The sequence below is a fragment of the Eupeodes corollae genome, unplaced genomic scaffold (genome assembly GCF_945859685.1).
Source record: "Eupeodes corollae unplaced genomic scaffold, idEupCoro1.1 scaffold_979, whole genome shotgun sequence".
Classification (NCBI taxonomy): domain Eukaryota; kingdom Metazoa; phylum Arthropoda; class Insecta; order Diptera; family Syrphidae; genus Eupeodes; species Eupeodes corollae.
The window spans coordinates 1-13637 of record NW_026605447.1 but is presented as its reverse complement, the minus strand read 5'-3'; the positions used below and the strand labels follow the sequence as shown (position 1 = coordinate 13637).

General features: G+C 33.3%; 2 protein-coding genes across 2 annotated transcripts; both read right to left on the bottom strand.

Moving 5' to 3' along the window:
* Window positions 1-6422: 6422 nt before the first annotated feature.
* Window positions 6423-7466, bottom strand: LOC129953510 (uncharacterized). Its single transcript, XM_056066751.1, has one exon. It carries the CDS (start codon window positions 7464-7466, stop codon window positions 6423-6425), a length of 1044 nt encoding a protein of 347 aa, XP_055922726.1.
* Window positions 7467-9120: 1654 nt separating this feature from the next.
* Window positions 9121-10164, bottom strand: LOC129953511 (uncharacterized). Its single transcript, XM_056066753.1, has one exon. It carries the CDS (start codon window positions 10162-10164, stop codon window positions 9121-9123), a length of 1044 nt encoding a protein of 347 aa, XP_055922728.1.
* Between the last annotated feature and the right edge of the window lie 3473 nt (window positions 10165-13637).

Genomic DNA, 13637 nt, shown 5'->3' with positions numbered 1-13637 from the left:
ACTCAGCACTGAAAAACTGGGTCTAAATACATACACAATATTACGGTGGGCCACACTTGTATGGAGAAAAAAAAAGTTTGATTTCTCTACGGACACAATGATGAAATGGTGCCAAACAATGAGTAAAACAATAATATTAAGTTTGGCTGTCATCAGACTTTATCTTCTGCCTCCGGTTTAATGTTAAAGTTTGCTTGAATCAATTAAAAACAACCTTTAATGCCATGAAAAAAATAAATTCATCAATATTTTTCAAATTTTGTTTATATTTATTTAAAAAACAGTAATATTTAAAATAATGCATAATTTTGAACTCAAATGTAATAGAGCAGTTTGATGAATAAAACTAAAACATAAATAATAGAATACATTCAAAACGTAGCATCTATTTAATTAAGGGCAAAATCCTTTTTGCCGTCGAATTATGGCATACATTTATTTGATGAATCCTTGTCTACTTAATTATTACACAAAGTAACTGAAGCTTCAGTCACATCTTTTACTGCCTGTTCAACAGCTTGAGTATGACAAGGAAGGTGCGTCCAATATAAATGTCCATCTCCTTTTTGTTCAACAAACATTCTGAGATTTTCTTCGGTTATGGATTTCAATATCGGTGGCTTAGTAATTTTATCTTGCCAACTCTAAAGATCCGAATATGTTGAAGCATTGAAATTTACCTCTGGTAGTTGGAACAGGGACAATTTTTTTGAAGTTGTTGATCTAGCTTTTAAAATTCGAAGAGCAGTTAATTCACAAATATGTCGATAGGGATCTGTGATGTACGAAATAGCTGTTCCTTTGAATAGCTGTTCCTTTGAATAACTGTTCCTTTGAATAACAGATTTTGAACAAGTATCTAGATCCATCTTAACAACTGGGGTCAGTTTTATTAGGAAACCACACCGGATCGTAAACGTTGACAATGTGCGTTGCAAGGGTGTTAAGATTTTCAGAAGCAGACTCTGTAGAAACATAAAGCCGAAAAAGTCTGCTGGCACTAGTTAGCCATCGTGCATGGGACATTTTGCCTGTTGATTTGTTTGCTAAATCACTAGGAATTATGCCGGATGAAACTGCTTCAACTATTCCTTACAAGTATTTTTGGTCTGTGTTAATATCATCAGCAGAAAGTGCAATTAAGTTCACCGGAATAGGTAAGAATTGAGTTAAGGGCAGTTTTTTTCACATTTTTCGAGTTCTTTGCCAATAAAGCCTGAAAACGTCTGTGACCCACAAGTACTGCCATCAATATATTGAAAGTGATGCCTAAATGGTAGCTCATTCATATGCAATACACAAATGATCACTGCAATTGCCTATTTAACCTTTTTTCCTATTCATCTGTATGATTTCGCCGTTTTCACCAACATTAACATTTGTGCTATCACGTGTAATTATTATCGATTGATGTATCTGCGTTCATACAATTTTTTTTTCTTGTTCTATAAATTTTGCAGTGCCTGAAGAAGGTGCAATGCAGCCTAAAAACTGCACGTTAGGTTCTCTTATCAATAAAATGTGTTCCTCAAACAGTTTGTTGTGAAATCACATTTTGCCTTTTTTTTCATCTCTTTTGTTGTATCAACGTTAATACCACCTATCGGCATTTGCCTATCTGTTCGCTGGTCTATTAAAAAATTGTGTTCCCTAACAGGTACTTCTTTGTTTTTAGAACAAGTACATTTAAGTAAGTTTTGGCATTTGCAAGACGAAATGTCAAATAAGACTTTGCTTCTTACACGAGACTCTTCCAACTTCTTTTTCGGTATTTTTATTTGAGACTTAAGAAGATTCTTGCACTTTAAATGATTTTTTTTTGATATTATTTAGCAATAGCTTGATTCGTTTCGGTTCTACTGTAGAAATAGAAGAATTCGGCCATACGTCTGCCAATTTTGAAACTATCTCAGCTTCTATTTTTTTATACAATCATGTTGTTTCTTTTTAAGTTTCCTTTTCATATTTGATTTTATGTGGGGTCCACTCATAAAACTGCATCACCTCTTGGTAGGTTGGCAATATGTTGTCTTTAAATTCGATAATATTACCAAATAAGGGACAATTCCAACTATTTCGAGTGCGTTTCATTCTCTTGGTGACACAAAACAAATAAACTTTGTCTCTAACTTAACACTTAATCATTAATAATCGGATGTATTAAGAGCTCAAAATAACCTTTTTGCTTAAATTCAAAAGCGAAAAAACGGACTAACTAAAAGAAGTGATGATTGGCGCTTCTAGTTGTTAGTGATAAAAATAAGTGGAGCTAAAGATGTGAGATTTAAGACAAAATTCAGCTTTTCTTCAAAACTTAAACAACAAATAATAAATGAAACTTTATGTATAAGCTAACGGGACCATTAAGCACCTTTTAATCGCCGAGCCTTTTTAAAAATGGATGGTTGTGATAGCTTGCCTTCGTTTATGTTAAAAAAATGTGCAATATAAATGTCGTATCGGTTGTTTTTGCATATAAATCAATTATTAAGTAGTTCAGTATTTCCTTATCCCAAATCAGAGGAAAAGATAACAAAATCTAGTCACTTATTATAGAATTATTGCCAAGATTTTAGTAATTAATAAATTGTTTGATTAAGTACATTATTTTTGATGTCTTGTTTGTTTATTTTACCTCTTTTCTATGTGATAATCAGCATAGCTTTGTTAAGATGAAATCTACGGTAACAAGTCTGTTCCAGTTTACGATATTTTGTCTGGATGCTATTAAAAAAAACCGTGTTTTTACTGATATTAGTTAAGCCTTTGATTCAAATGGGCTGAACGAACGTTTTGTTTCGTGGATTTATTCATGTTTCAAAGATAGATTCTAAAGGATTGTTATTTGTGTTATTTACATACTATGTCTCTTATTATAAACGGTGATTTTTTAAGAGCTTGAGAACTTTAAAAAAAAAAAAATGCATAAAATTTGCAAAATCTCATCGATTCTTTATTTGAAACGTTAGATTGGTCCATGACATTTACTTTTTGAAGATAATTTCATTTAAATATTGACCGCGGCTGCGTCTTAGGTGGTCCATTCGGAAAGTCCAATTTTGGGTAACTTTTTCGAGCATTTCGGCCGGAATAGCCCGAATTTCTTCGGAAATTATGTCTTCCAAAGCTGGAATAGTTGCTGGCTTATTTGTGTAGACTTTAGACTTGACGTAGCCCAACAAAAAATAGTCTAAAGGCGTCAAATCGCATGATCTTGGTGGCCAACTTACCGGTCCATTCCTTGATATGAATTGTTCTCCGAAGTTTTCCCTCAAAATGGCCATAGAATCGCGAGCTGTGTGGCATGTAGCGCCATCTTGTTGAAACCACATGTCAACCAAGTTCAGTTCTTCCATTTTTGGCAACCAAAAGTTTGTTAGCATTGAACGATAGCGATCGCTATTCACCGTAACGTTGCGTCCAACAGCATCTTTGAAAAAATACGGTCCAATGATTCCACCAGCGTACAAACCACACCAAACAGTGCATTTTTTGGGATGCATGGGCAGTTCTTGAACGGAAAAGCGGATTTTCTGCCAACTTTTCTAGGGCCCATTCACTGAAAATTCGACGTTGTGGCAGATCGTTCGGCTTCAGTTCTTGCACGAGCTGTATTTTATACGGTTTTACACCAAGATCTTTGCGTAAAATCTTCCATGTGGTCGAATAACACAAACCCAATTGCTGCGAACGGCGACGAATCGACATTTCACGGTCTTCAGCAACACTCTCAGAAACAGACGCAATATTCTCTTCTGTACGCACTGTACGCATTCGTGTGGTTGGTTTAATGTCCAATAAAGTAATAAAGTAAACTGAGTGCGAAACTTGGTCACAATCGCATTAATTGTTTGCTCACTTGGTCGATTATGTAGACCATAAATCGGACGTAAAGCGCGAAACACATTTTGAACCGAACACTGATTTTGGTAATAAAATTCAATGATTTGCAAGCGTTGCTCGTTAGTAAGTCTATTCATGATGAAATGTCAAAGCATACTGAGCATCTTTCTCTTTGACACCATGTATGAAATCCCGCGTGATCTGTCAAATACTAATGCATGAAAATCCTAACCTCAAAAAAATCACCCTTTATAAGTGTAGGTAAGTACTTTTCTTATATGTTTCTGATGCTAAGGATTAATTTTGCTGAGGTAAATGCTTATTATGATTTCTACTCGTAGTGGTGATGTTAGAGACATTTTACGAAATTCGATAATTTATATTAAATTAATGGCTATGAAAGTAACGCACCAATAGGTACTAAACTAAGCTTTAATTTACCACAAATATTCTCAAACAAAATGAGTACACCCACATGCATTTTCCTTGGAATAAGTATAAATACAAAAAATATATAAAAAACAAAACTTTAAATCCCAAATGTTTACATCTCGCTTTTTGAACATAACAAAATCACCGTATCGCCACAATCATATATCCTCTCCATAGCTACACCTCCACGAAGTGAAAGTCAGCTATATATGTATGTAGGTGTATCCTATATGTAGGTTGGTACTTTTAAGAGCTAACTACTTGTGAACAAGGACATCATGCAGCAAGGAAAGTACATCTATACTGTATGTAAATATATATAGCATACACAGAGACGGAAAGAAGGAACCCTTAGCACTGACATTGTTTTGGTGCCGTGGATAACTTATCCGCAAACAAACTCTACACAGTACTACTCACCGACTCTACACTACACTTTACACTATAAACATACATATATATGAAATGTAGGTAACGTTCTCTTTATGAAAAGCAAAAAGCGTCGACGCTGAACTCATCTGCAATTGGTCGGGTCGGAAGTTTTCCTTTGAAACCAGAATGTGGAACACCGGAATGCGTTTGCTTGTTCATAATAATAATAAGGTGAAGTGAAGACTACATCATGATGGTGGCGGTGGTGATGGTGGTATAGTGATGATGGTTATGTGAATCCTTGATATTTATATGCAAGTGTACGTGTGTACGTGTATGCCAAAAAGTGTATATGGCCCGATGACTGCTACGACAACGACGACGTCAACTACTCTACTGTTTGGCATGTAAAGTAACTTGAAAGAAACCATAGTGCAGCGAAAATTTAAAATGTACTCATGCAGGTCCTGAGACATACCTATCTATGCATATATTCCATCTTAAGTGTGCTGAGGTCGGTCGGTCTTACAAGAGCATTTGAGTGCTGTTGCGCTGTAGCTGTACCATGTAGAGAGTGAAACCATACCGTCTTAAAGCCTCAAAGATATAATTTTAAAATATGAACTCCTGACTATATTAACAAAATAACTGTTAAAGATTCATAGATCAATATAAAGCAACTTAAAGGTCTTTCAGATGGTGAAATATAATGAACCACATTGAAGAAGTATTTTCACATTTCAGATATCTTCACTGTCTTATTTACAAGTCAGTGGATATACCTTGATGGTTTGACTTCTACTCCAATATAATAACTGTATATACCTTTTTTTGTTTTTTAAAGTTATTTTGTTCTCCTCATAAAAAAAGGTCGACAAAAAAGTTGTTAAAAATGTCTGCATTTGGTCCATTGCAGTCATCATCATGGATAGCCAGAACTTTTACATAATTCCCAATTGAGACCTGACTGCAGCAGATATACAGAGAAGGGTTCTGTTTTATTTTTTTATTTTGGAATCTACTACAAGCTACAATCCAGGTATAGGTAAGAACGTGCTTATGCTTATATTGGCTTTAAATAACACGAAGAAAAACAAATTCCCCCTTCAACTGAACGTTACCATTGAATCTCTTATACTCCATGAACTCAAAGTGTCTCTAGAGAAATCAATTTGGCCACTAATGCTTTAGCATTGCTTTTCATCCATGGTTGGGAGGTATGATGGATATACCTATAGATAAGAAGAGAGAGAAAGAGGAAGGTCATTAAAATTTAAAAACACAACTACTTCCATCAGCCTTGCCTGGTTGCGCGCTGGTGCTGAGGTGTCAGGGGATATTATTTTTAAGAAACCGCACGTTTATGCAGCGTTTTTTTGCCCTATACACTTTACCTTTAGGAAGGTATCAGTTTTCTTTCTCTGTCATGGTTGTGAATAATTTGGAATAACTGTTCTAGAAGGATTAATTAAATTCACAATTAATTTTGTGATGATTTAGCCAGGTTTGTGGTCAGATTAATTAAATATTTAAAAAAAAATTTTCCTTATTGACCGCAAAAATCGTTATAAAAAGACAAAATTTGTTGTTGTTTTTAAAATTTTTAATACTTTTTATTCAATACGAATGCATTTCGGTTCTCAACTGCGGAACCATCATCAGCGGACGACAATTAAACAAAAACACAAAGAGATTACACAAATTACAATTTACAAAAGCTTGACTTTAAGAGAAAACAGAACAAAACAAAACAAAGAGTGTGATAAGTACTGTTTTTATCTATTCTCTTTCTTAATAGCGCTGAATAGTTTGGAGTCAATTGGTCCAGGTTCTAAGTTCATGAGGTTGTTGTTGATATATATATGTATAGATTCATATGCGTCCAGTTTATTAGGTTTGTTTACTTTTTTCAAAAGCTTAAAATTGTCATCAAAAGAAGTTATTTTGTGTGGACTATCGTTGTTTGGGTCAAATATGTGGGCTGCTATTGCTTTGTCTATCTCTTTCTTTTTTACGGATCGATGGTGTTCGTTGAATCTAACCTCTGCAGCTCTTCTTGTTTGTCCAATGTATTTTTTGTTGCAGTTAGAGCAAGAGATTTGGTAAATGCCGCTGCATCGATTAGTTGGTATGTTGTCTTTTGTTGATCCTAGGATAGATTTTAATTTGTTGTTGTTTGTATGTACAATGCTCATTTCTGATTTAGCAAAGACATGTATTAGCTTGTTGGTGATATTCGGGGTGAAGGGTAAAGTGACGCGGTGTTTATTTGAACTTGTGTTTTGGTCAAATAACGTACTGATGTTGCTGAGCTTTAACTTCTTCGAGTGTTTTTTGATCAAATGGTCTATGACTAATTTATCGTAGCCGTTCACATCAGCTATATGAAGTATTTGTTGGTATTCTTTCATGTAGCTTTCAACTGATAAAGGTAGACGGCATAATCTGTAAACCATTGAATGGAAGGCTGCAATTTTTTGATTATAGGCGCAATATGAATCATTTGTTATGTATCGATCTGTGGATGTGGGTTTTCTGTAGACACTGAACTCAACGTTTTTCCCTTTTCTCTTGATTTCAAGGTCGAGAAAGGGCAAAGTGTGAAGGGTGTCATCCTCTTTCTCGAAAGTGAATTTAATGCTATGGAATCTGTTGTTGATTGTTGCGAGTATTTTGTCAGCTTCTGATTTCTTCACTACAGCAAAGGTATCATCAACATATCTGTGCCAAATACGTGGTAGTTTACCTTCTTTTTTTAAATCAGATTCAAATTTACACATGTAAGCTTCTGCGACATATGGCGAGAGGCCGTTTCCCATACTACATCCGAAGTCATTTGAATAAAATGAGTCCCGAAATTGAAAACAATTGTGTTTCATGCAAATGTTGATGCAATCAATGTAAGTTTTTGTTTTTTCTGGTGGTAGATCAAATTTAAGTAAATGATTTCTGATTGCTTCGACTGCTTCATTAATAGGGATCGATGGAAAAAGGGCCGTTACATCGAATGAAATCATAATTTCATCATCTTCAATTTCTATGTTTTTTACTTTGTCAACGAAGTCAAATGTGTTCTTGACTGAAAAACCGTCAAAATTTCCGAATTTTTGTAATTCATTAACAAGCCATTTGGTTATGTTTGTAAAAGGGGAGCTTACATTTGAGACAATTTTCCTCATTTTATCTCCATTTTTGTGCACTTTGGGTAAACCATACATTAACGGAACTGTTGGGTTGGAAACACGTAACTTATATTTATTGACGTTGAATACTTTGTGTATGGTGTCAATTGCGATTTTGGCATCATTAATCATGGCGTTTAAAGGTGATTTTTTATTTACTTTGAAATTATCTTCTTCTATAGATTTCAACATTTTATTGTCATAATCTGTTTTGTTCAAAATAACTACTTTATTACCTTTGTCAGATTTCATGAAATAAGTGTTGTGTTTTTTAAGTTTCTCAAGAGCGTTGTTCATTTTGTTATCTGTAGAGTTAAGATGTTGTTGTTTCAATGTATTTTTAATAAGAGGTAAAGCTTTGTCCCTCACTGACTTTTTTATGTCGTACTGTTTGTATTGTATGGCAGATTCGATGTCAGCTACGATGTCGATAATTGGGACTTTGCGTGGTTTGACTGTGAAATTTAATCCTCTATTTAATAAATCCATTTCATCTTGATCAAAATTTTCTTCTGAGAGATTGATAACAAGGTCTTTAACTGGTTTTACCAAAGGCTTTTTTAATATTTTAGGCGCTTGTGTGAAAGAAAGCTTTTCATACTTATTGTTTTGTTTATTTCTTTTTTCTTTAAAACAATCTTCACTTCTCTTGAACAAAGCAAAGCACAAATGATTGAAATAATCAAATTCCACAAAATGTAAGTTTCTCGTCATCTTCATATGTAGGTCATAAATATCCAGTTGAACTTGGTCTAAACAATAATAATGGAAATTAATTTCTTGTTTTAGCCACAAACACTTTGCTTCTTTGATCACTTGTATAGTTCTTGAGTTGTGTAGATTGCATTTAATGTCCATGAATTTGGGGAATATTTTGTTTACTTTGCACTGTTTTAAAAATAATATGTTGGCTTGTATTCTCTTTCTTTTTATTAAAAGTCGCGAGTAATGGCTAATGTCTTGTTTGGTAAACATGATTATTAATTAAATTCACAATTAATTTTGTGATGATTTAGCCAGGTTTGTGGTCAGATTAATTAAATATTTAAAAAAAAATTTTCCTTATTGACCGCAAAAATCGTTATAAAAAGACAAAATTTGTTGTTGTTTTTAAAATTTTTAATACTTTTTATTCAATACGAATGCATTTCGGTTCTCAACTGCGGAACCATCATCAGCGGACGACAATTAAACAAAAACACAAAGAGATTACACAAATTACAATTTACAAAAGCTTGACTTTAAGAGAAAACAGAACAAAACAAAACAAAGAGTGTGATAAGTACTGTTTTTATCTATTCTCTTTCTTAATAGCGCTGAATAGTTTGGAGTCAATTGGTCCAGGTTCTAAGTTCATGAGGTTGTTGTTGATATATATATGTATAGATTCATATGCGTCCAGTTTATTAGGTTTGTTTACTTTTTTCAAAAGCTTAAAATTGTCATCAAAAGAAGTTATTTTGTGTGGACTATCGTTGTTTGGGTCAAATATGTGGGCTGCTATTGCTTTGTCTATCTCTTTCTTTTTTACGGATCGATGGTGTTCGTTGAATCTAACCTCTGCAGCTCTTCTTGTTTGTCCAATGTATTTTTTGTTGCAGTTAGAGCAAGAGATTTGGTAAATGCCGCTGCATCGATTAGTTGGTATGTTGTCTTTTGTTGATCCTAGGATAGATTTTAATTTGTTGTTGTTTGTATGTACAATGCTCATTTCTGATTTAGCAAAGACATGTATTAGCTTGTTGGTGATATTCGGGGTGAAGGGTAAAGTGACGCGGTGTTTATTTGAACTTGTGTTTTGGTCAAATAACGTACTGATGTTGCTGAGCTTTAACTTCTTCGAGTGTTTTTTGATCAAATGGTCTATGACTAATTTATCGTAGCCGTTCACATCAGCTATATGAAGTATTTGTTGGTATTCTTTCATGTAGCTTTCAACTGATAAAGGTAGACGGCATAATCTGTAAACCATTGAATGGAAGGCTGCAATTTTTTGATTATAGGCGCAATATGAATCATTTGTTATGTATCGATCTGTGGATGTGGGTTTTCTGTAGACACTGAACTCAACGTTTTTCCCTTTTCTCTTGATTTCAAGGTCGAGAAAGGGCAAAGTGTGAAGGGTGTCATCCTCTTTCTCGAAAGTGAATTTAATGCTATGGAATCTGTTGTTGATTGTTGCGAGTATTTTGTCAGCTTCTGATTTCTTCACTACAGCAAAGGTATCATCAACATATCTGTGCCAAATACGTGGTAGTTTACCTTCTTTTTTTAAATCAGATTCAAATTTACACATGTAAGCTTCTGCGACATATGGCGAGAGGCCGTTTCCCATACTACATCCGAAGTCATTTGAATAAAATGAGTCCCGAAATTGAAAACAATTGTGTTTCATGCAAATGTTGATGCAATCAATGTAAGTTTTTGTTTTTTCTGGTGGTAGATCAAATTTAAGTAAATGATTTCTGATTGCTTCGACTGCTTCATTAATAGGGATCGATGGAAAAAGGGCCGTTACATCGAATGAAATCATAATTTCATCATCTTCAATTTCTATGTTTTTTACTTTGTCAACGAAGTCAAATGTGTTCTTGACTGAAAAACCGTCAAAATTTCCGAATTTTTGTAATTCATTAACAAGCCATTTGGTTATGTTTGTAAAAGGGGAGCTTACATTTGAGACAATTTTCCTCATTTTATCTCCATTTTTGTGCACTTTGGGTAAACCATACATTAACGGAACTGTTGGGTTGGAAACACGTAACTTATATTTATTGACGTTGAATACTTTGTGTATGGTGTCAATTGCGATTTTGGCATCATTAATCATGGCGTTTAAAGGTGATTTTTTATTTACTTTGAAATTATCTTCTTCTATAGATTTCAACATTTTATTGTCATAATCTGTTTTGTTCAAAATAACTACTTTATTACCTTTGTCAGATTTCATGAAATAAGTGTTGTGTTTTTTAAGTTTCTCAAGAGCGTTGTTCATTTTGTTATCTGTAGAGTTAAGATGTTGTTGTTTCAATGTATTTTTAATAAGAGGTAAAGCTTTGTCCCTCACTGACTTTTTTATGTCGTACTGTTTGTATTGTATGGCAGATTCGATGTCAGCTACGATGTCGATAATTGGGACTTTGCGTGGTTTGACTGTGAAATTTAATCCTCTATTTAATAAATCCATTTCATCTTGATCAAAATTTTCTTCTGAGAGATTGATAACAAGGTCTTTAACTGGTTTTACCAAAGGCTTTTTTAATATTTTAGGCGCTTGTGTGAAAGAAAGCTTTTCATACTTATTGTTTTGTTTATTTCTTTTTTCTTTAAAACAATCTTCACTTCTCTTGAACAAAGCAAAGCACAAATGATTGAAATAATCAAATTCCACAAAATGTAAGTTTCTCGTCATCTTCATATGTAGGTCATAAATATCCAGTTGAACTTGGTCTAAACAATAATAATGGAAATTAATTTCTTGTTTTAGCCACAAACACTTTGCTTCTTTGATCACTTGTATAGTTCTTGAGTTGTGTAGATTGCATTTAATGTCCATGAATTTGGGGAATATTTTGTTTACTTTGCACTGTTTTAAAAATAATATGTTGGCTTGTATTCTCTTTCTTTTTATTAAAAGTCGCGAGTAATGGCTAATGTCTTGTTTGGTAAACATGATTATTAATTAAATTCACAATTAATTTTGTGATGATTTAGCCAGGTTTGTGGTCAGATTAATTAAATATTTAAAAAAAAATTTTCCTTATTGACCGCAAAAATCGTTATAAAAAGACAAAATTTGTTGTTGTTTTTAAAATTTTTAATACTTTTTATTCAATACGAATGCATTTCGGTTCTCAACTGCGGAACCATCATCAGCGGACGACAATTAAACAAAAACACAAAGAGATTACACAAATTACAATTTACAAAAGCTTGACTTTAGAGAAAACAGAACAAAACAAAACAAAGAGTGTGATAAGTACTGTTTTTATCTATTCTCTTTCTTAATAGCGCTGAATAGTTTGGAGTCAATTGGTCCAGGTTCTAAGTTCATGAGGTTGTTGTTGATATATATATGTATAGATTCATATGCGTCCAGTTTATTAGGTTTGTTTACTTTTTTCAAAGCTTAAAATTGTCATCAAAAGAAGTTATTTTGTGTGGACTATCGTTGTTTGGGTCAAATATGTGGGCTGCTATTGCTTTGTCTATCTCTTTCTTTTTTACGGATCGATGGTGTTCGTTGAATCTAACCTCTGCAGCTCTTCTTGTTTGTCCAATGTATTTTTTGTTGCAGTTAGAGCAAAGCTACATGAAAGAATACCAACAAATACTTCATATAGCTGATGTGAACGGCTACGATAAATTAGTCATAGACCATTTGATCAAAAAACACTCGAAGAAGTTAAAGCTCAGCAACATCAGTACGTTATTTGACCAAAACACAAGTTCAAATAAACACCGCGTCACTTTACCCTTCACCCCGAATATCACCAACAAGCTAATACATGTCTTTGCTAAATCAGAAATGAGCATTGTACATACAAACAACAACAAATTAAAATCTATCCTAGGATCAACAAAAGACAACATACCAACTAATCGATGCAGCGGCATTTACCAAATCTCTTGCTCTAACTGCAACAAAAAATACATTGGACAAACAAGAAGAGCTGCAGAGGTTAGATTCAACGAACACCATCGATCCGTAAAAAAGAAAGAGATAGACAAAGCAATAGCAGCCCACATATTTGACCCAAACAACGATAGTCCACACAAAATAACTTCTTTTGATGACAATTTTAAGCTTTTGAAAAAAGTAAACAAACCTAATAAACTGGACGCATATGAATCTATACATATATATATCAACAACAACCTCATGAACTTAGAACCCTGGACCAATTGACTCCAAACTATTCAGCGCTATTAAGAAAGAGAATAGATAAAAACAGTACTTATCACACTCTTTGTTTTGTTTTGTTCTGTTTTCTCTTAAAGTCAAGCTTTTGTAAATTGTAATTTGTGTAATCTCTTTGTGTTTTTGTTTAATTGTCGTCCGCTGATGATGGTTCCGCAGTTGAGAACCGAAATGCATTCGTATTGAATAAAAAGTATTAAAAATTTTAAAAACAACAACAAATTTTGTCTTTTTATAACGATTTTTGCGGTCAATAAGGAAAATTTTTTTTTAAATATTTAATTAATCTGACCACAAACCTGGCTAAATCATCACAAAATTAATTGTGAATTTAATTAATAATCATGTTTACCAAACAAGACATTAGCCATTACTCGCGACTTTTAATAAAAAGAAAGAGAATACAAGCCAACATATTATTTTTAAAACAGTGCAAAGTAAACAAAATATTCCCCAAATTCATGGACATTAAATGCAATCTACACAACTCAAGAACTATACAAGTGATCAAAGAAGCAAAGTGTTTGTGGCTAAAACAAGAAATTAATTTCCATTATTATTGTTTAGACCAAGTTCAACTGGATATTTATGACCTACATATGAAGATGACGAGAAACTTACATTTTGTGGAATTTGATTATTTCAATCATTTGTGCTTTGCTTTGTTCAAGAGAAGTGAAGATTGTTTTAAAGAAAAAAGAAATAAACAAAACAATAAGTATGAAAAGCTTTCTTTCACACAAGCGCCTAAAATATTAAAAAAGCCTTTGGTAAAACCAGTTAAAGACCTTGTTATCAATCTCTCAGAAGAAAATTTTGATCAAGATGAAATGGATTTATTAAATAGAGGATTAAATTTCACAGTCAAACCACGCAAAGTCCCAATT

What these genes read in the sequence shown, in the direction of transcription:
- LOC129953510 (XM_056066751.1), bottom strand. Translation starts at nt 7,466, where the DNA reads ATGGGAAACGGCCTCTCGCCATATGTCGCAGAAGCTTACATGTGTAAA.
- LOC129953511 (XM_056066753.1), bottom strand. Translation starts at nt 10,164, where the DNA reads ATGGGAAACGGCCTCTCGCCATATGTCGCAGAAGCTTACATGTGTAAA.